Here is a 26,186-nt window from a genome sequence, read left to right as displayed (position 1 = left end):
CACAATCAGCAAACATCCTCAGATAAACGATCAGAAAATAATTTAAAATTAATGGGAAGTGACTATCAAATGAGATCACATAATGAACCAATATTATATATGACAGTCCGAGCTATCTAATGTGACCTGGTAAGAATAGATCCAAAATATATCATTTGTATATATATAGTAAGCCGCACAAAGTGTACTAGTCATGGGATTAATTAATATCAAAAACAAGCTTTTCATTGGACTAATTAATTTTAAACAAATATTTATAGACCCCACAAAATAATGCTTCCATTGTATTTCTTGAACCTATTTAGGGAAGTTACGTACTGAGAGTGTGAGATTCAAATGGTGACTCCTACATATACTAGATGATCTCTTTCAACAACCGTGACGTATAGGTTATGCTTGTGCATCGTTAATAATAATGAATTTGTTAACTACTACTTTCATTATTATCCTATTGTTGCTTATTTTTATGTGGGAAAAAAAATGGTATTCAATACGCAAGACTCTAGTGTTATGGGATTCGGAAAATTTGGTAAGCAATTTTATCCCCAATTTGAGAAGCAATTTTATCCCCAATTTGAGAGAGCCTTGTTTTTATATGAAAAATATGTTTTTCTAATTAAATAGGTATAATTACAAAGAGTTTGGTGACTTTTGGCCAAGAGTCCTCCCACCATGGAGAGTGGAGAAGGCTCTTAGACGGAAATGAAGTAAGTTTCTTCAAATAGTAGTTTGATAGATTTTAGGATTTAAAGATACTTGTGTTTATGTGCTGAGGGTTTGTTGCTTTGTGATTGTGAGGTTTGTGAGTTAGTTTGCATAATTGTGAGAATTTCTATTTATATTTGTGAGATTTGTGATTGTGAATGTTGTTTCCGTGTGTTGTGAGTATTATAAGGTTTGGTAAGTGTAGTTATAATCCATATCGTTAATAGTAGATTTTGTTTGGCGTTGCCTTTAGATGTAGGCATGGAGTTGACTGAGCCACAATAAATATTATTGTCTTCCATGGATGTTTTATTTTGTTGTTCATGATCATATGAATAAACTTCCACTAGTCCCAAATCACAATAATTGATACTTTGGATCCGTTTGGAAATAGCTTATTTAGCTTTTTACTAAAAACGTTTTGTTGAAAGTATGTTAAAAGATACTTGTACTTTGAAATTTTTTGAAAAAGTGATAAAAAAGGGGGGGGGGGGGGGGTGAAGTGGGGTTTCATAAATTTGTACATAAAAACTTAAAAAGTTTATGCCAAACTCACCATTTAGGTGGCATGGAAAAGACAAAGATTGTACTTAAGATTTCTAACTTTGATATTATACTAAATTACCGATTCTCTCAAAAGTTTAAACTATTAAGAGATTGAAAATTTAATCATTTAACCACATAATAAAAAAATAAAAAATAAAAGGCTTTTCATGATATGGCTTATTATTATTCTTATTAATATTGAAAGGCAAATGGTCATTGATGTGCGTGTATCTCATGCATGTATTCTAACTTCACCTATTTTTGGTTGGGTGTTCCCAAAATAGGGCTAGATAGAATACACAGTTTAATTTATAAAAACATGGAGAATGATAATTAAATTAATACACAGTACATCAAAACTGCATAAATGGCGCTATATATTCAATTAGATAAGGTGCAAATTCTATGTTTGTATTTTGAAATAATTTGAGGCTGGCTAAATAATGCCCTGTATGGCCAATTAGCCTTGCCACCAAATTGCATGATGTCTTACCTATCGATCGGTGCATAAAGGGGGGATATGATGAATGATGATTTTCCAAACAATTTGGATTATGTGGTGGCTGACTTCAATTCACGTGAAAATTATCGATTTGTCAATTCAATATTCGAGGCTTGTTTTCCACTTGCTTTCTGGGCACATGGGTTTCGCATTCCTTTAGTTGAGTCTGCCGGATTGCAGTTCCTTTTGGACGCTTCCCCCATTTAGTTACTACTATTTGAAAGTTCAAAAACAGAAATAAAAAGTGAAAAGTACGAAGGTATTTGTACAAGAAAGGAAGGAAGGAGAAAGTTCGCTTCAATGTTCGAAGTTGTATAGGTGTATTTTAGGCTCCATTTGTTTCGACATTAACATTTTCAGAAAAGTTTTTTGTTTTTTAATTATCTTATTTTTTATTTATTTTTGGCAATAACCTTAAAATGAATTGAAAAATTAATTATTAACTTCCATTCTTTAGCTTGACATGAGAATTTGAGATAGAGTCGTTTCAACTTTATCTCACACTAAGTTAAATATTATTATTTTTTTATATTTTTTGGTTAAAAAGAAATGAAAAATGATACTCCGTATTATTTAGTTGATATTAAAATATAAGAAAAATTCCTATTTAAAATTGTTAGTTCTTAACAGTATTCATGTCCCATGCATTATATATACAATCATTTCAATTTTTTTTTAACACTTTACTGATTGTTAATTCTTAACAATATTCATCTATTTTTGCAATGTTTGTCCTTTCATGCCAATAATGATTGTGAAATATGAAAACGATTAAGGATTAATACTTATCTAATAAGTATATAATTATTACATTATTTTCTTTTGAACATTTTTAAAATTTAACATTACTTTTTGGATCTTATTAAAATTATATCATTAACAAAGACAAATCTTTTTTTTTTTTTGGGGGTAAACCTAAGGAAACAAAACTAGGCATATAAATAGAACTAACAAAACCTACCTTATTTTCCATGATGTTTCTTTGGTGATCATTTTTTTTTTTAGGAACTTTACTCTGGTCTTTAACAATTAGAGAAACCATAAAATTTGAAGATAATTAAGCAAAAATCTTATGGAATGATGTCCATAATTTTTATCAAGTTGTAGTTATAGAAAATGTTTTTTTTTATAATAAAAATATTGCAAGTTTATTAAACCGTAAATAAACTAATAAAATATTTGAGGTTCAATCTTTGTTTACATCAAAAACCGATTGATATCTTAAATCTTGATTTGATAATAAAAAGGATAATCATCACAAGCGAATACTATAAATTAAAACTCTATAAAAAAAAATAAATAAAAAATAAAAAATCTTAGACAGCAATGAAGCTTTAAAAAGTAACGGTTCCCATACAAATCTATCCTTCTGATGGGATTGTACAAATCTATGGTTAACATTGCATAACATAGTATATTAATCGCATAAGTCTTACCAAACAAATAAGACACTGTTTATTCATCTCTTGCACTTATGTGGGGGAGGTATTAGATTCGAGGATTTGACCTCTTTATTTTTTAATCAATTATAAAGTTTATAAACCACATTATTTACCACATAATATTATATAGTTGGGACTTGGGAGGGTCTTGGCAAGGACTCTGCATTTGTTCAGAACTTCAAATAGGAATTCCAACAGGAATACTAATATATATATATTTTTTGATACTTATTAGAATGGTAATAATTTAAGGATCTGACTAACAGGTTTCTTTAAAGTATTTATTAATAGACTATTATTTTGAAATAATTTTGATACTACTTTCATAAGAAATATAAAAAGTTGTTTATTCTATCGTTTAGTTCTGAAAAAAAAAGTTGTTCAAAAAAATCAGTTTTTTTTTTTATTTTTTTTATTTTTATAAAAATATTTCTTAAATCAATATCTCTATCAACATTTTTTCATAATTTAAACCATGTTATAATGATTGATGAGTCTCTTCTACCTACCGAAAATTATGAACTATGCATGTTAGGCTCATAATCATGTTTCTTATTAATTTGTAATACCGCAGATGAGAAAGGGATCCTAGCTAAATAGTCAGTACTATGATCATTCATTCCTAGAAGGAACAAGATTTGTGGCTAGGAGTCAAGCTTGATGAACCAGTGGGGGCCAATGTTTAACCAGTCTTAAATGATGTTAATTAGCCCTTGTAATGTGATGGTTTTGGGAGTTTACTTCATGGAACACCATTCGAGAGACATTGTGGGCCCACAATATGCTTTGTGATCCTTCTTAATATGGGGCCAAAAGCCGAGGTGCTTTGAATTTACAGCTGTGATTGGACCTTGTCAATGCCTAACTAGAGTCTAGGTGTCAAGTGGATGACCCTAAGCCATGTCTACTTCAGCCCATTCAATGGAATATGACAAAAATTAGAATTAAAAAATAAATAATAAAAATGACGTAATTTTATCTTAGACTAACGTTACGCCCATACAAATGCAACGCAATTCTAATATCTATATTTATAATAAATATAATAATAAATAAAGTGGAGAGATATTTAAATTTAAATTTTAAATTAGAATTTTAATTTTGTAACATGTATCTTAAATTATTTATTTTTAAAGAGTTTTATTTCTTAATTTTATAATCAAATATGAGACCACATCATAAATATTCATTTAAGTGAGTTATTAAGTATAAAAATCAAAGAATTTATAATAAATAAATCTTTAAAAAAAAGTGTTTCACAATAATAAATAAATAAATAAATATGAAAAATTTACATTTTATACCTAATAATATCCTTACAAATTTTTTTAAAGAGTTAACAAAATATAAAAATAACTATCGATAGTATTTAAATTATATATATAGGAATTATATTATGCATTTTATTGTATATCTTTAAGTGTATCTATGCATATATATGGAGTTACAAGTTAGTGTTACTAAAAGATCAAAGGGTAAATTACAAAGTTAGTCCCTATTATTTACACAATATCTCAATTTGGTTCTTAACATTTTAATTGTGTTAATTTGGTCTCTAACCTTTTTAGTGTTATACCAACTTATTCTCTATCATTATCTTTTGAATGAAAAAAGATGATGTGTCAAAAGAAATAATAAAAAAAATATTTTTCATGTCACGTCATCTACTAAATGTATTGCCACGTTAGTTTAAAAAACTCAAATTAAAACTAAGACGCATGACCACCAAGGTCCTCTCGTTCTCTCTCTTTCTATGGTTAATCACCATTGTTGCAACAAAAGTGGGAAAGTGGTTGATATTAGTCAAGCATCCTTTATTACAGTACTTAATTAATGTCATATCAAACTCAAATTTTTCCATTGACTTGGCACCTATAGTTTAGATTTATCGGCTCAAGGTTTCCATGAGCTTGTGTGTTATCATGGGATTTGCTGGAAAGCCTAATATTGCAAACTATTTCCCAATACTTTGTTTAATTGACCCACAAGGTGCACGACGAAGGATGACGATTTATTATGGCAAATTGATCAAGATTTTTGAAGCTATCACCAATGAACAAGTACTAAGAACTTCATTAGAGGTTTCTAAGGAAACGATTTACTTGATTCATTCCTAAATCTCGTTGAAGAAGATAATTTGGAATTAAGCTCCTACGATTTCTAACATATGCTTTTGGTAATTGAGAATTGACCGATTTTTTTTTTCTTTCTTTTCTTTTTTCAATAAATGAGGTGGCAGTATAGTGGGCAAATGATGTGGCATGAAAAATAATTTTTTATTATTTTGTTTGACACATTAACTTTTTCCATCTAAATGGTAACGGCATGGACTAAATTGACAAAGCAGTAAAAAGGTTAGAGACCAAATTAAGATATGATGTAAAGGATAGGGACCAACTTTGTAATTTACCCAAGATCAAAATTAAACAAAATGAAATACTTTGATAATATAATTCAAATTGAATAAAAATAAAACAAAAATTATTTGAGTGATTTAACGAAAATACGTTGTGAGTGAGTGAGTATTAATCAAAACCAGCAATTATAATAGTTTATATTGATGAATTTACGTTTTAATTTTTTTTTTAAAATTGGTAATTGAGTTTTAATTGAAGTAGTATTTTAAATTTCTTAAAATTTTGTATAGACACCCTATTTTGCAACCATTAAAAATATTATTTTGAGAAATTTAATTAATATCCAATGTTACATGATCATTTTACATAAAGATAAAATTTCTGCAATTTACTCAAGGTTAAAGTCAATTTCATAATAGGTCATCATGAATTTAATGGCATAGTCCTTCATGAAAGGACTTAATTAGACAATTTTCATTAATTTTGTAGGCAAACTTTTAGGCATTTCTTAGTGAAAAATGGTATGTATCATAAAATTAAAAAAAAAAAAAAAAATTAAGCAGTAAGATAAATCTCTCATTTTCACAATCCGGGACTGATAATGCTTTAAATCTTACAAATTTTTTAAAGGAATGAAAAATATCACTAGAATGATTTTATAAGTGTGTGAAATGCACTAGCATGATTTTTTTGTTTTTTAAGTTGTCCAGGCAACGCCACTGAACTACCAAAAAGTTCTTACACACTAACATGATCATGATGTTGAATAGTTGAGAACTTATGATTCCAAATGCACGTGAATATTAGACCATTCTTTTCATGAAAATAAAAAATGTAAGTGAAGCATGGTAAGTAAACTTGGCCAATCAAAAAATAAAGAGAGATCTTGAAATACCAATTCTACTTTGTGGATCACGCTACAATAATATTCTTTCACCACTTGTACAAACAACAATAAGTAGGAACTAAAATACATATGGCTGTAGACACTACAAACATTTTTATGGAAACAGGCTAAAGCAAGGAAACATTAATCATGGTCCCAATTAAAAATACAAAAATGCAGATATAATTTGGCAACCTAGTTGCACAAAGAACTGCCCACTCATTAGCACATTGATTCCAGAAAATCTGATCTAAGCTGTTATCTTTAATATCTAATACATCATTCAGTGAATTACAAACTGCTAACTTCATAAGTGCTACAAGAGCCAATGTTATCGCACAATATATTGTGTAGATAACAATGACCAATTGTATATCCTGAATTATCTTGACCCTGCATACAAAATGGCATATGGCCGCATATATTGCTATATATCTCTCATTTAACATTCACAAGACATAAATCAGCAAGAAACTTGTTAAAATAGTTACTTTTTATCTGTATATAATGTCAATGACAACTTTCAGCAGAGATTTAAACTATGACATTCTTCTCAAGAATGGTTACTTCACCATAAAACCTAAATTTCCCCCTAACACAAAGCTCAGGCAAAAACTTTGAGGCATTGCAGGGTCTAATGAGAAATCAGAGATAACCTAAAAAAGAATAAAATAAGAAAAAGAGCTAAGATATCATATCAGCTTCAGATGATTTGTACACCAAAGAGCCTAAAACACGGCTTTTCAGTTTCATGTGTTGGTTTGGGTCCCTTAAGTTCTTTTTCCTCTCCAAGTTTATGGTCAATTTGAGGGCTTACTCCAAGTTTCAGGTCCATTTGAATACCAACATATTGGTTAGCCTGTTCAACCAAGCCGCCGCAGTTGTCGCTACTATTAACATCAATCATGTTGAATGAACGAGCGTCATTTGCTGCTTCTTGGCACTCACACAAGTAGAAACTAATAGTGTCGTTAGCCTTCAATTTCTTTTCCTTCACAAACCTATTCCAACCCCTTGTAAAGACAAAACTCTGGCTGCTCTTCCAATAGCAGTAGCGGAATTTCCATGACCTCATCATCCTATCATAGAAAATTAGCTGCACAGCTTCCTTGTTGCCTCCTCCTTCGTTGTCTTCTGCAGATTCAGAAATACATGGGAAGTACTTGACAGCAAATTTCTTAGGAATGACAAGTCTATTTAGACTACCAACATCACTTGGCGTAAGCTCCTTTTGAAAAAGTTGTTTACATGATAGTCCTCCTTTGCTTTGCACCCTACCCAAGTTCAAATCAATTGTTTCCACAATATGTGAATGTGTCCTTAGGAAATCTTCAAATTTGGATTGGTAGGAACCCTCCTTTATCATGTTGAGCACAGCTTCAGTACTATATAGATTTTGAAAGCTTGGCTCTTCAACAGTGATATCTGTCCAAGGGAAATTTCTTTGGGAATCTCCACTCCTAAGCTTGATAGCAGCACTATCATAAGCCATGGCTGCTTCTTTTTCAGTCTTGAAAGTCCCCAGCCAAATGCGCTGGTGATTGGCATATATTTGTGCACCCCAGTGCCCATTTTGCTGTGGTACAACACCTTTGAATTTAGAAGATGCATTGCTACCATGCCTTGCACGTTTGCTTTCAGGAAAAGGGTAAGTGGTGCTGCTTGAATCAGAATCCTCTGCAGTTGCATTGACTCCACCATTTGAAATCATGCTTAACATGTCATCTTCCATTGTAATCCTGCATGCATAAAATGTCACGATGGAGACTTATACTTTCATTACAACTAAAAGAGATATGTGCTAACAAATGAAACTCATCTTTATCAGTACCAATTATCACATGAAACATATTTTCTTTTCCTTAAAAAATAAGTGGTAATAATTGAAACAATTCATAGCTTCAGTAGAATTACATGAAACAAACTTTAACATCTCAGGTAGCAAAACAAGACAAGAACACAGAGCGCCACCACTTCCCATTCTCTTTCCCCCACTCATCTCCACTGGTGTCAATTTTAGCCTTGACAGTGCCTTCCGTTCTCTCAACCTCAACCAACTCACTATTTCTCATTGGTGCATCACTCTCCTTTGAACATGACCAAAACATCTCAAATGAGACTCCCTCATCATTTCATCAATAAGGACCACCCCCATCTTTAAAAGGATTTCCTCATTTTGAACTTATCTTTCCTTGTATTTCCACATATCCATTTACACATTTTCATTTCAACCACACACATTTTATGAATATGTTTTCTTAACAGTCTAATATTCAGTACCATAGAGCATAGTCCGTCTTTTTCTTTGATAAGTAATAAAATTTTATTAATAGAACAGGTTACTTCATACTTAAGATGAGGAGCACTACGTAATCTAAAAGAATTACAAAAGAGAATTTAAGTGATTCTATGAAATCCATAAAGGTGTTGCTATTTGTAAAACCCCATGCATGAGACCTATCAAACAAAGTTCAAATCAACAATGATTCCAAGTGATTCTTTGATGTGTATGCATCTTCCAAAATCTCCTTCCACAATAGCCAAATCAAACATAACAGGACAAAGCTCCAAATATCAGATAAGTCCTCACAAACCATCTCCTCCACTGGAACAAAAGGCCAGGAATCCTTGCTAACACTCATTGGATCCCAAAAGTTCTAAATACCAGGCTCCACAAGTCTTAGGCTATATCACAATGAACCAAAAAATGATCTACTGTCTCTCGACTATAACGGCACATGCAACACCATCCAACTAAGATAAATCCTAGCTTGAAAATATTATCACAAGTAAGAATCTTCTCCCATGTTGTTGTCCAAACAAAGAATGAGACCTTCTTAGGGGCCTACACCAAATACTTTTCTAGGGGAAAGAGTTAGCCAATGCATCTCTAATAGCCTCATAATAGGAGAAATGTTAAAGCAACCGCTCCCTCTCAATTCCATATCAACCTGTCACACAACCCACACTCCCCAGTCCTAGGGACATTGGAGCATAGAATATCTACAAAAGAACAGATTGAGTTCAATCCTCAATCTTGAAAGTGTCTGTAAAATCAAACGGTTCGGATTTGACCTTCCCCACATACAGGTGAGGGTACAACTCTTTTAGAGAATGACTCCTACACCACACATCATAATAAAACCTTAAATGAGTGTCAACCCTCACTTCAAAATACACATAATGCTGAAAAGTGTCCAATCTTATAAATTTTTCCTTTTAAATATGTATTCTACGGTCACACAATGCTCACAATGCACTTCTCCACTTCATCCCCCATGCACTTAATTATTCTATGGTTCACATCCTCTTCTATCTTTCCATCTTTATGAATTATCGATCTCACTCTTTGATATCTCTTGCCATCTTATAGCTTTTTCCTCTTTGTTTCAACTTTACTAAACTTTCATTCCATCATTTCCATGTAATTTGGTTTAGTCCTATTGAAACAAGTCCTAAGCATCTCACCAAATTTCTAACTTGACATCAGCTCCAAGTCTTGTTTCATCCACAAAAACTAATATTTGCAAAAGGCAGACATCAAATGACTTCCTCTTGAATCTACGTCCAATTTCATCCACTAAACTATTGTTTGCAAAAAGCATACATCAGGACTTCCCATTGAATCAATTTAGTGAGCCCATCCATCACTAGTGCATAAAGAAGACAAAAGTGAAGTTTCCTCTATGGATTTAAGGGGAGTGAAGAAACACATAATTTTTCTTATGTTTTTCCAGTATAATATCTTTTTTTTGGTAAGCTATAAAATATCATAGTGCAATTTAAAAAAAAAAAAATTATGACAGCCATGGAGCAATAATTTTGTTACTTTGTCTTTGCTCCAAACTGGTGCAATAATTATTGTCGTAAAAAAAAAAAGAACTAGAAAGCCGTACCTACACATTGTACAATGTCCTACAAATCCAAATCTAAACAATCCTCACAAGCAAACACAAGCTCCCTCAAATACCTAACATCATTGTCAAGGAAACATGCATTGTGTTGCAATGTCCTTAAACTATTAGGTTGACTCTACTACTATCTGTCATGATTTATGAAAAATTAAACACATCAATGTGATGACTTAAAAGGAATAATCACCTTCTTATATAGCCTAGATTGTTCAAGTGCATATCCGATGAAAGACTTAGTAGACATCTACTTCTCACCATCCAAATCTTTGGGATCCTTTATCAAAAATGGTATCATAGCTTCAAACAATTATGTATTCAGACATTAATTTTCATAAAGCTTAAAGATCATTTTCACATATGAAGTAATTCGGAAATCTGCTGCAATTCATTACATACTTAAGATGCAAATTCTGGATCCTCTAATAAAAATTCTTTGATTTTTTTTTAATTGTTTAAAAAATTATGGATATAAAGGAGGCAGGGAAATTCTACAGTATAGAAGAAACTAGCTTCAGTGCTATAAGACATACAAAAGACAGTTACACCAACTGCGTGGGGTTAGGTGACTTAGGTCTGCACAAAATATGAAAAGACATCAGATTCTATAAAGCTGTACCTCAAATATTGGAGGACTAGTGTGTTATGATTCTATAAAGCTGTACCTCAAATGTTAGTAACGCATTTCTAGGAAGGTTACTATCATCCAGATAACCTTAAAAAGATCAATAATTGACATTAACTACTGAATCAACATTCCACTTCAGGCAGGACAGTTGATTGTGTTGCCAAATTAGTATGTTGACTTTTGAATCAACTTTCACGCTTTCCCATGAAATATTGCATCATATATTCAGCCTACAAGTGAATAGTACCACGGTCATACTAATAAAGACAGCAACTGGGGTACATTCATAGTTAGAGTTTTGAACTGGCCAGATGGAGTAAATCAAAGTTTTGGCACATCTAAAAACAAGAAATAAAAACATCACATATTTTTAGTACAATGATCACCCTACAAGTATAAATGCCTGTAGAGTGTGGAAGCAAGGATTCGGATTCAAGTCTTCAGAAGGGAGACTCACACATATAAACACTTAGATTAGACTAGAGTAAAATTTCTATCTTGTATATTAAAAAAATAAAAATAAAAAAGGAAAAAGGAAAACATTGGACAACTTTGCATAGAGAGAACTTGAACATTAAAGAACTGATGTAGGAGAGGACCAACCCACCCCCACCCCCCAAAAAAAGTATTTCTACAACTAATTTTTATCACTTGTAATATGTTAAAGATGAGAAAAAAATAATATAGAGAAGTGGAAGAGAAGAACATACGGATTACGCGGTTCGGCTTGATAGCTTACGTCCACAAGGAAGATAAACTCATCTATTATAGTGAACCCTTAGTAGGGTATATATACGAGATTAGGTTAGTCATAAATGGGATTACAATATATTGGGCCTCAGGGTACGTTACATTAACATAAACTCAATCATATAGGTCTAGCTTTGGAACATATACACACTATGAAAAGTTATGAGCAAGAGAAGGCTGAAATGTGCCTAAAACAATCGAAATAGAATATGAACTGATTGAAGTTGAAGTTGAACCGACCGAAACTTGGCCAAACCGACCAAAATAGAAGCTAAACCAACCAAAATTGAAGCTAAATCAATCAAAAAGAGAGATGAACCGGCCGTAACTAATCAAAACCAAACATAGGCTTTATCCGGGTTAGGTTATACTTATCATGGATAAGGGACAACCAACTACCTATACCTATACAGCCAAATATCTACCAAACAACCTTTATCCCTATCCATAATTAAGTTATCCTTATTCATATAGGGATTAGCCCACACCATCAACCATAAAGGGGTTTTCCATGTGTACTTCAACCAACAACTACACAGGCGAACTCAAAACTCACTAGCAAGCACTACTCGGCTGACCACTACTCGGCTGACCACAACGACAAAAGAAGCACCATAGAGAACAATTTAGATCAAGGAAAAACCATGGAAGGGTACTAGATCTGACAAGACACACCGGAACTACAACTAAGGAGTATTGGATTTGCAAAGAGAAGTCAAAATACATTGAAAATAACAACCCACAAAAACCACCAAGAATGATCAAGATCAAGATCAAGGAAAAACCTCCATCACCGAAAAACCACTAGGATACACCGAAGTATGCCAAGAACTACAACAACCGACATCTACCCACCCTCCATCGAGACAAATTCAGATATTCCAACCAACCACCAAGAACTAAGAACATCAAAAACACATACTTAGTTAACCATCGAGAACAAAAACTCCCAAGAACAACGACTTGGATCTATGTTTCTACCTACACAAGTTAAGCGACAATTACTATGGGGGAGGTGCATGAAGATACCTAAAATTCCAATAGTCTTCATGCACCTTCCAACAACATTTAATTGAAGGTGATCAGAGATGGCTCTGATACCATGCTAAGAACAATAATAAAATAATGTAGAGAAGTGAAAGCAGAAAGAGAGAATACCATAAAGGTTACGTGATTTAACCTAATAGCTTATGTCCAAAGATCAGTCCTTAGCAACCACATCTTTACTATGATAAACTCATTTGTTACAATGAACCCTTAGCACCCTTAGCAAGATATATATAGGAGTTAAGAGTTAGCCCTACAAGGGCTTACAATAAATTGGACCTCCTAAGCCATTACATTAACATGAACCCAATATCTTTAACATAATCAACATGTATGCATAATGTCATATGTTAGAAATAATAAACTATCATTTGTCCCCAAACCTTAAACTGTTAGGAAAGAGCGAATTAAGCATTTAACCATTATTCTAACATTCTCCCTTGTGTGGACCTAGACTCCCTCTTAATAAGTGGAGTTTAACACAGGAGATTACATTTTAAATAGAAGGTGGAGTGGAGATAGCTTTGAACTAAAGAAACTCTAACACTGATAACATGATAAACTACCACTAGTCCTAAAAGTGTAAATCATTAGAAAATAGTAAATTTAATCATTTAACCATGATTATAACAAGAAACATCTTAAAAACATAGCTATAAATAGAATCAGCTCCTAAAAAAAATTATAAAAAAAATAAAATTGACTGGCCCAGCCTAACTACTACAATATAAAACTTGAAAAGCTTCTTGTTTAAAACTAGATCTTGAAGGAAGTATTACAGTCTCACAATGCTATTCCAGTTGTTCAATGAAGATGACAAAAAAAGTGTCTAAAGACATATATCAAAATGAACCATGCAATACCAACCATTTTTAAAATCTTGATTCATCTTAGGCATGACCCAAAAAGGCACAAACTTATACCAAAATGATCTTTTTACCTTAATTTTTATTGATAATGCCAATGAGCTCTAACTTTAATGACATCTCCCCATGTAGGAGAAAATGGATAGTGAGATCATGGATCTAAGACACGACGGGAATGTGTATAACTTACCAATAAAATTTTTTTTAAAAAAAAAATAAATACTTACATTAAAAATCGCCTTAGTAATAGAAGAATAAAAAATTAGAAAACAATCATGCAATTGAGCCTCAAGATGGAGAGCCTTTCCCTAATTTTACAACGAGCATACTCAAAAAAGATGATATTTCAGGCTGGAAAGAATACAAAGAGGCAAGGAAAACCATAAATATCCTGATTTAGGAACCATAAAAGTAAGACACCCAACCTGTTGTCTTGTTATGTTACTTCAGATTAGTTCATTAAGCCTTTCTCTATGCATGGATAAAATTGTAAAAGGAAATTGTTTGCATCTGAAGAAATAATTCATAAAAACGAAAAAATTCTAGGAACATTTGGGTCAATATCAGACACTTCTCCTTATCTAGGATTCACCAGTCTCAAACTTGTTTACACCAATCAAAACCTTGTTTATGATCAAACATGAAACCTGTCTAAAAATAGGGCTAAAGCTAAAATACCAAAATTTGCATCTACATTCTCTGCAATCATAGGAACAAGAGAACTCTGAAGCAAATTATTATTATTTTTTTACTAAATGAAGATCCAAGTTAGATAAACTGGCCCCCACTTAAGTGTTATAAATTTCAAGTTGAATAGTTGACCCAAAATCATTGCAATATGGTTGAGTCAATTAGAAATTCAAAATTATTACAACAATGAAGGCCATATTCTTAAACGAAAACTTAGACCACATGAGGGGCTATCACTGAAACAATGATCTAGCCAGTTGGATAGCAAAGAAAGATAACATAAGAATGTCAAACGCTGTGTGTGTGTGCGCGCGCACGTGTGTGTGTGTGAGAGAGAGAGAGAGAGAGAGAGTGTTTTGTGAAGATCTCCAAGGCTTAAGGCTAAGGGTATACTTATCCATGCAACATATCATCTTGTTCGTAAAAGCTACTTTTTGGAAACAATGTTGGCTCTGCCTCATTGAATTAATCAAGGCCATGAAAGATTTACACAAAACAAGTTAGCATTTAACTGGGAAAAAAACCACAAGAATAAGGCAAGGCACTATTACCTAAATTTTAACTTTTTGCCCACATTCTATAAGACAATTCTAGCTAAATCACAACAGTTCTACATCATATATATTGCTGCTCATATGTAGCAATAGACATAGTTCAAATACAGAAATAGCATACCAAACTACTCTAAAATAATTACAAAATCAAACAATCTATGAATTCAAAAAAAAAAAAAAAGAGAGAGAGAGCGCGAATGGATAATGCCAAAGGCAGTCAACCAGTCATACGAACATCTCAACATTGACTGTTTAATAATATGATTAGGATGTTCTACAACATCTACATTTTGCTATGACACCCACTAGCTTATCCACATAACACATCAAGGAACTACATTCAAATCTTAGCACTCCTATGTTGATGTTATCTCCCTTGATAACATTTAAGCATTTTAGTCTCCTTTTTTTTTTTTCCTTTTGATGAATATTTTACTAGAAAGAGATGAAAGTCATACATACAAGCAGTATTCATAGAGCTCTAGTAAAGAATCACACATTAAGATTCAAATAATCAAAAAAGTCATAAAAAGCAAAGGACATGGACTCATACAAAACCAGTAAACACTTGTATAATGACTACAAAAATAAAGATTTTAGCTCAAGAAGAGAAAACACAATGCTAGTAAATGAGCAAGAGCCTAGCTACCAACCTAAGGCACCAATCAAGAAAGTCATATAGAGAGGTTAGACTTAGTTTAAAAAAAAAAATAATAAAATAAAATAAAAAAACTTTTAGCTCTATAAACTAGGCTCTTGTGATTTTGAATTTGAGAAGCCTATATTATAATAAGCTGATTGAACGAGGAAAAAAACCCCTTATTTCCATTCTTAGATACATGGTGATCTCTAATCATTGAACCGCATCCAAGCTTTGTGGCTAGTTTGGCCTCTATTGAGCTTCCATGCTATTGGCTTTATCCACAACTTGACTTTGCTATCACTCATGACTATGACTGGTAGAGAGTTTGTGAAATTGTCTCACTAGAAAAGAAAGGTTGATTAGTTAGGTTCAGGAAAATATTCGTTAGGAAGAAAAGTATAGAGTTTGTGAAGTTGTTCCACCAGAAGAGACAGGCTGATTAGTTAGGTTAAGGAAAATATTGATTAAGAATAAAGAATTAGGATTATTGTCAAGAGTCTTGTACCTCAATTGGCACCTCTTGATGTTTTGATGATGTTTTGATGGATACATTCAGGGTTTAAATCCTCTCACCCCTCAATTAACAAAATAAATAATTAATTTGAGGAGACTCCAATTGACTAGTTAATATAACATATAGGGATACTACTAAACTCACAAGTTAAGTCTTTGGGGTTTTTTTTCGGCTAGCGCATCATCTATGGGCCACTTGTTTGTCATTCATGGGAACCACATGTCAACCATGCACACTCATCCATGGGAACCTTGCATGCACCATTCTTTTTTACATAGCACCATTGGTAATACTACTTTGTTGGGCATTTTTTCCAAAATCATCTTTGTGTGGGCCTTATGGGCTTATATATTGTGTGGGCTCCAAGTACACACATTCCCGCCCAAATTGCAAAAGGAACCCTAAAAACCTTCCCACCTCACCACACACCACCTTGGACTCTAATACCACTTGCATTGTTAAGAAAAAAGGCTTCCTTTTAATGGAAGACTAACCAAAGTGCCACAAGTGACTTGGTTGAGAGCTCATACGTGAAGGGGGAGATTTGCTTATATTCATGTGTGAGTGGTGTGGCTAGTTACGACATAAAGTCTCGTATTGGATAATAAAAACAATAGCGAGTACTTAACATAACATAATTGGAGCTAAACCCATTGGCTTAAACTTTTGGGTCAAGTGGCGTCCCTATATGGTATATTTACTACACCATTGACCTCTCCCTAAAGTGTTATTTCCACAACATTAGTTTTCCTCTATATGCAATAAATGTGTGACTACTCTCTTTCTCTCTCCATATTTTCCACATAAACGTGTGATTCTTTGTGTGGAAAATATGGAGAGAGCACATCAAAGAAACATTAAGAGACCTACAGTGAAGATTGAAGTAAAATTCAACAAGAATAAGAAAATGATGCCAATTTTGTAAGGCTAATATAGATGGCAAATCTATATTTTTATTGAAGTTAGTGGGGGTATGAGTTGGCTACCCTATTCTCAAACTAATATAACTCATAATTTCCTTATGCTACATGTTCTTCTTTTCCTGCATCTATTAAATATATTATTATAAACTAGGGTAGCCAATTCAGAATGGGGTATATATAGTTGGAAGTGGTGAAGCAAAATGAGCTACATCCTAGCAAAAGGTTATTCCCTTGACAGACAATTCAGACTTATGTTTGAGCATTGACCATGTAAAGGAGGAATGACTGAATCATGTGTGTGTGTGTGTGTGTGTGTATCAAAGCCCATGTATATAGCATACACCCACATAAATCTATCAATTCAACCTAAGCTGACTGACAAAACTATCGACTTTCTTAAGAATCAAAGCAAGGATTTATCCTACCCAGCCCTTTGTCCCCCCTAACTACAGCTTAGTAATGGCCTAACCCAATAATGTAGTAGGGTGGAATTAATATGCAGGCACGTTTTCAATCCTAGGGGTTAGATTGCTCTTGCTACCAACAAAATCAATCTGCCACTTGCATGCCTAACTTTAAATAAACATAGGGCTCCCTTAAAATTAGTGTCCTGAATGTTTGCTTTCTCACTTATCACACTGTGTGCTCCAATAAGCAAATTAAGTTCTGCACAAACTGACCAATTTTGTTCTCATGTGGCACTTGCTTATAAAAATCTTATACGATGTTTTTATATTGAATATACAAAGCAGATGACATGCAAAATTCAGATTGAAGTGTTGAATTCAATTTGTATGTGTTGTCTAAGTTCAACTTGAAGACTAATATCTATGGAGATTAGTTTGCCAGTTTTATGACTTTCGCTTAGAAACATTACAATTCAACCAGATCATCTATAGATGATTTACTGCATCCCTAAACCTCTATTCAAGTATCAAATCATGATAGCAATTGTACATGAAGAAGTGGGACGAAAAACTTCCTAGTTCCAGCTCACAATCTTTAAAAAATATATCTACAAATTTATTTCTTACAGTTCTAAGTAGTGCTTTAAAAAAAATAAAAAAGCCCACGAGTCATAATAGTTTGAAAATTTCTAAGGCCTAAGTTTAACTTGAAGACTAATTGTACAATTCAGGTTGAAGTGTTGAACCCAGTTTGTCTATGTTGTCTAAGTTTAACTTGGAGACCAATATCTATGGAGATTATTTTGTCAGTTTTATGACTTATGCTTAGAAACATTAGAATTTAATCATATCATCTACAGATGATTTATTGCATACCTAAACCTCTACACAAGTGGGTGGGGTAAGTTGTCCATAGGAGTTTGATTAACAGTGAGGATTTTTGTACAGTATGTTTTGCGACGTGCAACAAATCTGAGTGAAGTTCTCCTATGTCATCAAAAAAAAAAAAAAAAAACCTCTACACAAGTATCAAATCATGATAACAATTCTACATGCAAAAGTGGGACATGAAACTTCCTAGGTATTGTTAAAAGCGCGCTTAGGCTCGATTAAAGCTCAAAGCCCCAAGGTATAAGCACTTTGCTTGCCCAAAGTGAAGCTCATTTCAAGAAGCACGTCTTAGGCACGCTTTTTTGGTGCTTTTTGAAGAAGCTAAGCCGTTTTTTTGGCGGCTTTTGAAGAAGGACCAAAGTATGCCCAGGAAATCTTCTTTATTTTATTACAAAAGATATAATTAACATGGACCATTGATTTATTATACAAGCACTATTCTTAAGGTGGTATATTTTACATATATATATATATATATATTTACATGTTAAAAGATACGAACAAGGCTAATTACCATTCTTTCTTATTATTTTGGTATTTGCCTTTTAGATGTATTTGATTGATGGTTACATATATTTATAAAGTACTAGAGAATTATATAAAATGTTATGTTTATCATATAGTCCATTGATGGTTGTTTTCAATTTACTATATAAAAATTTTAAGAAATTGAAATAACTTAAGTAAAATTAGAACTTACAAACATCATAAAATTACACTTATCTAATAGGTAAAATATTTTTTTTTAAATTGAGTTTTTATTTTATTTTTATTATATGTCATGAATATTTCTACAAGAGGGTATAAGATATTATATTTGAAAAATGTGCACTTTACTTCAATCTAGCTCAAATTATTTTTAAAAATATATCTACAAAATACAATAGATTTTTTTTTTTTATAATAGATTTAAGTAGTGCGTTTAAAAAGTTTTAAATCTAAAAAGATATGATAATAGTTCAAAAAAATTCTAAGTCCTAGTCACATAGTAATTGATCTCTTATGTAGCCAAAAATACGAAGGTAATAGATTTGCATACAAGGGATAAATGAGATAAATGACTACAAACGATACTCATAAGAAGAAATTGTAGGTCTTTAAGTAACATCTTGGGAGGAAAAAATTGAATACTTTTTATACTAGGTTGATCTAACATAGAAGCTATTTTCCTACCCAAACACCTAACGGAAAAATATGGAGACACCCATAAAAATATGGAGAGACCCATAAAGATCTTTATACGGTTTTCATTGACCTAGAGAAAGCATCTGATAGGGCCTTTAAATAGGAAATGTGGTGGATTTTGAAATATAAAAGACTTCCTCTAAGATAAATAAGTGACAATATTCAAAATGAGAAATTTGTTTGAAGATAGAAGTGTCCCATAACATTGAAAAGATGATGAGAGAGTCACTTAAGATGGTTTGATCATATTCAGATGAGAGCAATTAATGCCTCAATATGAAAGAGTGATTAGATTCAATTTCAACGAAAAAAGGTAATACGAAGCCCAAAAATAACATTAACATGTCAATTAAGAAAACAATAGAGAGTATGAATTTAGATAAAATAAAGAGAAAAAAAAAATAGTGATCCAGCTTATCTCGTCTATTGAAGATCCATAGTCAACCCCAAAATTTTGGGATTAAGGCTTGATTGTTGTTGTTTTGTACATGTGTCACCAAAGATTCATTACTTGGGTGACTCGTTTACTTGATTTATATAATTTTATTACTTATATAAAAAAAAAAAAAAAAAAAATTTAAAAATGGCACCATGGTATAGGCAGAAGTGGGACTTGGAACTTCCTAGCTCTAGCTAAAACTGATTAAAACATATATTATATTTTTCTGTCATAAACTACAAAAATACAGTTCAGATTTATTTCTTGTTCCTGTAGTTCTTTTAGAAAATTGAAAACCACAAAGGTGTGATAATAGTTCAGCAATGTCTAAGGCCTACCAACATAGATATTGACCTTTTATATAGTCAACAATGCCAAGGTAATAGTCATGTGTGCAAGAAACTGTGGACAAAGACCACAAATGATACTAACAAGAAGAAATTGTAGGTCTTCAAACAACAACATTTTGGAAGGATAAAAATAAAAAAAGGGAAACTAATCATTTAGATCTCTATGTTCAGCCTCAATGTACAGAAAATACTTGAGGGTACACTTGGAAGATGTCGATCAATCATCAGGCCACTGGACATGAATTGAAACATCTTGAAATCTTAAATTCATCACTGATAATTTGGCCAAAAATTACATCTAAACGAAACTATTGCAATAGACCGGGAATAAGCTGGTTGAAACAAATGAAGGCTATATAGCCTGAGGAGAAATTAAACAAGGTTTTTGCCAATGATCTAAGGCAAGAAAAATCATGTGTGCATCAATCCATCCTTGGGTCAAGTTAAGTATGAATAAGCAGCTCACTTCCTCAATGCAGTATAGGCAGCATCAGAAAGTGTCAATGACTTCAAGATATGTTGCTTAAAAAATTATTACCTCCAGTTTTAATGACTTCTTTTAAAGAACATTGAATTAATATTACAAATTGTTTTTTGCCAATGCTATATCATTGGTGATGTACTTCGCATTAAATTTAGCAAAAATCCCTATGATGTGTATCTAATTGAACCATAAGCTATATGATTCAGTGCCAAAACTTAGCACAAGGTGGAAATATCAGACATTCAAAGCAAGACAACTTAGTATTTACGAAGTGAAAAAGACACCAGATACATAAACTATGATCACTTAAATGGCTTACCACAAGAGTTCTTTAAAAAAAAAAGGTTAAATATGGCTGTAAAAGACATACACACAACATCGTAAAGATTGCCCTAAAACAAATATTCATCAATCCAATTCAATTATTAAGAAGATGGAATTGATTTTCCTCTCGTGTCAGATTAGGAAGACGAAAGTGATTAATGATATCTTACAATCTATTTCCACAAAATAAGTTAGGCAACGTATTCTGTGAACTACAAACTAATCCCTAATATAATTTCCACAAACAATTAGAAAAAGGACAAAGTTTAGTTACAAAATTAGTTGTAACCTTAGGCTACAAACTTACTTAATATCTTTTTATCGGATGTGAATTTTGACAAATCCACCATTGGATTACATCTTCTTCTTCTTATATCCTCCATACTTGCAAAATTTCAAGAAAATTAAAAACCAATAACTATGTCATCAATAAATTTTTTAAATTGCAAGTTTTTGTAATTTAAAATTATGCACAAAATATAAACTTATAGATCATATAGTAAATGATATCTGATTGACATAAAATTTAACATGTGTATTAAGGGTGTAAAAAACATGCAATTCAACAGTTAGATTTTCAAAATATGTTGTAGTATTTATTTTATTGAGTGAGTTTGTAGCCTTAAGTTACAACCAATTTTGTAGCTAAACTTTATCCAAGGAAGAATACTTCTAAGAAAAATGAAACTATGTTAAAGCACTAAATAAATGTAGAGGAAACGAAATCAGAATCTAGGACCAAAATTAAATTTTCTTTATCACAAGTTCAAAAAAGGGCATCTCATGTTGAACTAATCTCAATGCAAAACCAGTTACTTAATCCTACTTTGATGCTAAACTGCTTCAAATCAACTAATATGCCATTCTAGGTATGAATTCCTCATAATCATATGGTCCATAAATATGAATCTCAGCACACAGAGAAACAGTTAATAACAAAAAATAAAGAACACCCATAGAAATAAACACATAAAATTAAAACGATAAGTGAAAGAAATAAATTAGCAAACTAAAACTAATTAACAAGATTGGAATTAAAACAGTGACCTGAGTGATTAACCTTCTACAAAGAGAGGCTGCAGTTTGACCCCCAATACGAAGCAAAAATAAGAACTATAAAATAAAAACAAACAATTAAAGACCTATGTATTTTGTACTCAAAACAAATAATCAAAACCACTCTCCTTGGTGAAGAAGAAAGTATCTTCATAATAAAGGTAATAAAATAAAATCAAGGAAAATCTACAAATTGCATTAATTAGTGAGCCAAATAAGGAATATACCTCTCTAAAACCTTGACTCATGGCACTGTAGTAGTACATATCTGTTGAGAAGCCGAAACAGTAATTCTTTGCCATATTTAGCAGTGTTTGCACCAACCCACCATCAAAAAGACTCCTCCTTTGCAAGTCAACTCGAAATTCTACTAGACCAAGGACAATAGATGGTCGAAATCAACCAAAAAATTTCTACAAAACCATAAAATCATTGGGGGGTTTTCTTTTTTTTCTGAGAAATACTTATTCAGGGTTGAGAATTAGAAATTGTAAGAATCCAAAATAACCCAAAATCAGAGCCAGATTAAAAGAAAAGAGTGGTACCACATCCAAACATGCCGTTTGCCTTGCATGGTCTACCAGTGAGAGAAGAAGAAGATGGTGATGATGCAAAAAGAGGTTTTGATAAAACAAAGCAAATAACGTGAAGCAATATTTATTTATGGAAAAAAAAATTTATTGGTTTCCGTTAAAACTAGAACAGTAACCAGGTAGGCGTACCTTCCGGAACCCACCACGGTACCATCTTCACCTCTCTCACAAAAGAGTACCATCAAAAGTCACGCGTTGAAGCTGAAGCACAATTAATAAGGCTAAAATAATTAGTAGTACAGGTAGGGATAAAATCTTTGAAGAAAGAGCCTGAGATTTGGTTTTTTTTTTTTTTTAACTATTTTTTTAAGAAACAAAAAAGACATCAAAACTTCTTTTTTTTTTTTTTGATAGGAAAAGACATCAAAACTAGCTATAGCATAAAGAGGAAATATTTTGAGTGCATGCTCATTCATATCTTACCTCTTATGAACTCTACATGTACATTCTTAACCCAGTCAATCATTTATTAAAATAAGAGAGGATAAGTATCAGAGAGAGAGAGATAAAGAGAGAAGAGAGGATAAGAATCATGCTTGTCAGGGTTATGTGAAGATGTGTCATATTTCTGGCTGGGGACGCCTTTTCTCTCTTTTGCTTTTTGTGTATACTATTTTTTTTTTCTCTTGAACAGATAAAGGGAGAGAAGTAACTTATATAACACAAAAAGAATGAGAAACATTATCTAAATGTATTATATGTTCAGAAAAGAGAGTTCTAGCTAGCTAGCTAGCAGCTGGATGAGTAGAAGAGGAAGAGAGACTACTCGCAAAGAAGAAGAAGAAGAAGAGACACGGCAAAAATGGGAGTATATGACAGAAAGAGAAGTGAGCACGCACTCGCAAAAGTATGCTCTCATACAATTGCCTGCAGCGTGTGCTCACTCTCTTCTGTCAGTCTCTTCCGTGTCCTTCTTTGTCTTTGATGAATAGTCTCTGCGTGTGTGTGTCTGTGGATTAATTTATACACAAAAACAAAACAAAGAAGAAGTAGTAGTAGAAATCTAATCCCTCATCCACATAACAGACACAATTAATTAATACCCATCATTCTCCCCTATCCGTCAGATCTAAAACAAAGCTGAAATACACCCATTTTGCAGAGAAGAGAAGAGTAGAAGTAGCTTCCTCAGCACTCAAATCCACACATAGACTACAAAGTCACATACCCATTTTCCCTTTTAAACTCATGAACATGAATTAGGGTTTTCTAAACCCCTTTCACTTTTTCCTTTTTCTTTTTCCTTCTCTCTCTCTCTTCTAAACCCTTGACTCTTTCCTCTACTCCTGAGTTGAGCAAATGATAAATAGACACACATATACGCAGAGAGAGAGAGAGAGAGAGAGAGAGAGAGAGAGAGTGAAATGATGAGGTATTGAAGGTGCAAGCTGACGTAACTTTGCTTAGACACGATCTCTTAAGCTGTGCTAGTGACAAATAAAGCAGTACAATTTGTTCCTCAATTTAATCATGTGGTAAGTTGTAAGCGATAAAAACATGATTTTACATAAATTTATTATCACTTCTTTACCACTTACCATACATCACATAAGTGTGTTGTAGCATAAACTGTGCCGCTGTATGTCGCAGAAGCATTACTCCGATCTCTTTGGCTATAAGAGAGACGACGGGAAAAGGACAAAGTAAATTCTAAACACTCTACACAGACATTTCCACCCAACTCAAACAGAGAGTGTAATGTCGAGGATTGATTGGTTTGGGAAAGTGGGTGGGAACTGAGAAGTATAGGTGGAGGAGGGACATTTGACTTTGAGATTAAATGGATTTTACGGCTTTCGATTTGACTGCATTTCGAGCTCTTTGGGCCGTCAGATTGTCAATATGGAGGTCCCTCATGTCTGAACTCACTACTCTTTCTTGAGAGAGAGAGAGAAAGATGGGACTGCGTCAGACAAGGCAGACAGGATAAACATAATCACCGTCCCATTCAAAATATCTTCTCCTTAATTTATTTTTACTAATATCATTTCGCCTAAAAAAAAAATTACTAATATCATTTATTTATTAATAATAATTCAACCTTCAATTAGGATTTGAGTAATAAAAATAAAATGAAAATGATTATTAGATTACATTTCAAATGTTTTTTTATATTGCAAAAGGCCTTGTAGTTGAATTGGTACCTCCCAATGTACAAAGTGCTTAGGGATCTAGGAGAGAAAGGATTCAAACTGTGGAGTTAGCAACATGTTGTAATTATTTCTTAAGAAAAAATGTTTTTTTTATATTGGGAAAATTATTATATATTCTTGAAGTATCATAAATACGTATTTCCACCTTTCACATAAATTGTGAGTCCTACTAATTAAATTCATGATAGGACTTACTATTTATATAAGAGGAGGAAGTACGCATTTATAGTACTCCCGGAGTACCTAATGATTGCCCTTAGGTCATTGGTTAACAACCTATTTTTGGAAAATTTTGACACAACTTTTATGATAAATGAAAAGAACTGTTGAAACATTAATTGTTTTTTTTCTTATAAAAACTTTCTTTAAATTCATTATTAACTAATGCCCTAAGGTATTCGTTAATATTTCTCTTTTAATATAAGTTTTGTTTCTAACTCAAATGGTGGGCAAAGGAATATTCCAACTTATGCATCCTCGAAAGGGTTCAAGCAATAACTAAGTAATGATTATAGTAATTGTTGTGGTGTATTATGTGGTTTAAACTCCATCTTCCGTTATCTTGTAAAAATTTGTCTGCCTTAAAGTTTAGGGCATAAGCAATTTTAGTTGGTGAAATTTAAAATAATTATTTTTAGTCTCTTTGACAATGTAATAAAACTAAAAACTACCACATTGTCATTTTATAAGGACTAAAATTGATCACTTAAATTTTTTTCAAGAACTAAAAGAAATTACTTAAAATTTTAGATACTAAAATTATTCATAGATTAAAACTTCAGAGTCCAATAATGTATTTTGGTTTTTTTTGAATCACAATCTCCCATTGATTGTACTAGTTGTTGGGTTGTCATTTCAAAATATTGACCCTACTTAAGTTATTGAATTAGACCATTGATGTTTTATGTAACTAGATATACATTATGAACAATTATTTTGGAATACCTTTTGCCACAATTTATTGATATGATTGATTGTGAATAGTAAACAATCAAATGAACCTATTACTTTTTTCCAATAAAATTTAAGAACGCAGCATTTGCTTTAACTTACTAAAGTAGTTGATTGTGAGTGGTAGTTAATTATTTTTCCATGGATCCACCACATTTTTTCTACCACTCATAGTTAACTACTTCAAGAAGTTGTGGCAAAAGTATTGTCCCTAAACTCATTGCCCTTTCTCCATTCCATACAGTCTACCACGTCAGAGTTATGAAAAATGTTATGGCACAAAAGTTGTGTTCCTAAAATTTTCCTTCTAAATTTGGAGCCCCAAAATCTGTATTTACAAAATGAATGTTTTTCTTACATAATTTTTATGGTTAATTATCATTTTGGTC

At 32.3% G+C, this 26,186-nt stretch overlaps 1 protein-coding gene across 9 annotated transcripts; it reads right to left on the bottom strand.

Annotated features, from left to right (window-relative positions):
• Window positions 1–6,897: 6,897 nt before the first annotated feature.
• LOC115977237 (AP2/ERF and B3 domain-containing transcription factor At1g50680-like) lies at window positions 6,898–24,469 on the bottom strand. 9 transcript variants are annotated; one of them, XM_031098976.1, is made up of 5 exons: window positions 24,232–24,469; window positions 22,823–22,894; window positions 22,328–22,677; window positions 22,092–22,157; window positions 6,898–8,177 (listed from the first exon to the last, which is right to left on the bottom strand). In XM_031098976.1, the coding sequence occupies exon 5, from the start codon at window positions 8,168–8,170 to the stop codon at window positions 7,142–7,144; it is 1,029 nt and encodes a 342-aa protein (XP_030954836.1). In that variant the 5' UTR covers window positions 8,171–8,177; window positions 22,092–22,157; window positions 22,328–22,677; window positions 22,823–22,894; window positions 24,232–24,469; the 3' UTR covers window positions 6,898–7,141. The 9 variants fall into 9 exon arrangements, with proteins under 9 accessions (XP_030954836.1, XP_030954841.1, XP_030954839.1 ...); XM_031098981.1 differs by having other exon boundaries at window positions 22,328–22,467; XM_031098979.1 differs by lacking the exon at window positions 24,232–24,469 and having other exon boundaries at window positions 22,328–22,470; window positions 22,646–22,677; window positions 22,823–23,347.
• Between the last annotated feature and the right edge of the window lie 1,717 nt (window positions 24,470–26,186).

Source organism: Quercus lobata, chromosome 2, assembly GCF_001633185.2.
Source record: "Quercus lobata isolate SW786 chromosome 2, ValleyOak3.0 Primary Assembly, whole genome shotgun sequence".
NCBI classification, from domain to species: Eukaryota; Viridiplantae; Streptophyta; class Magnoliopsida; order Fagales; family Fagaceae; genus Quercus; species Quercus lobata.
The sequence above is the reverse complement of the archived record's forward strand: the minus strand, read 5'-3'. Positions and strand labels throughout refer to the sequence as shown.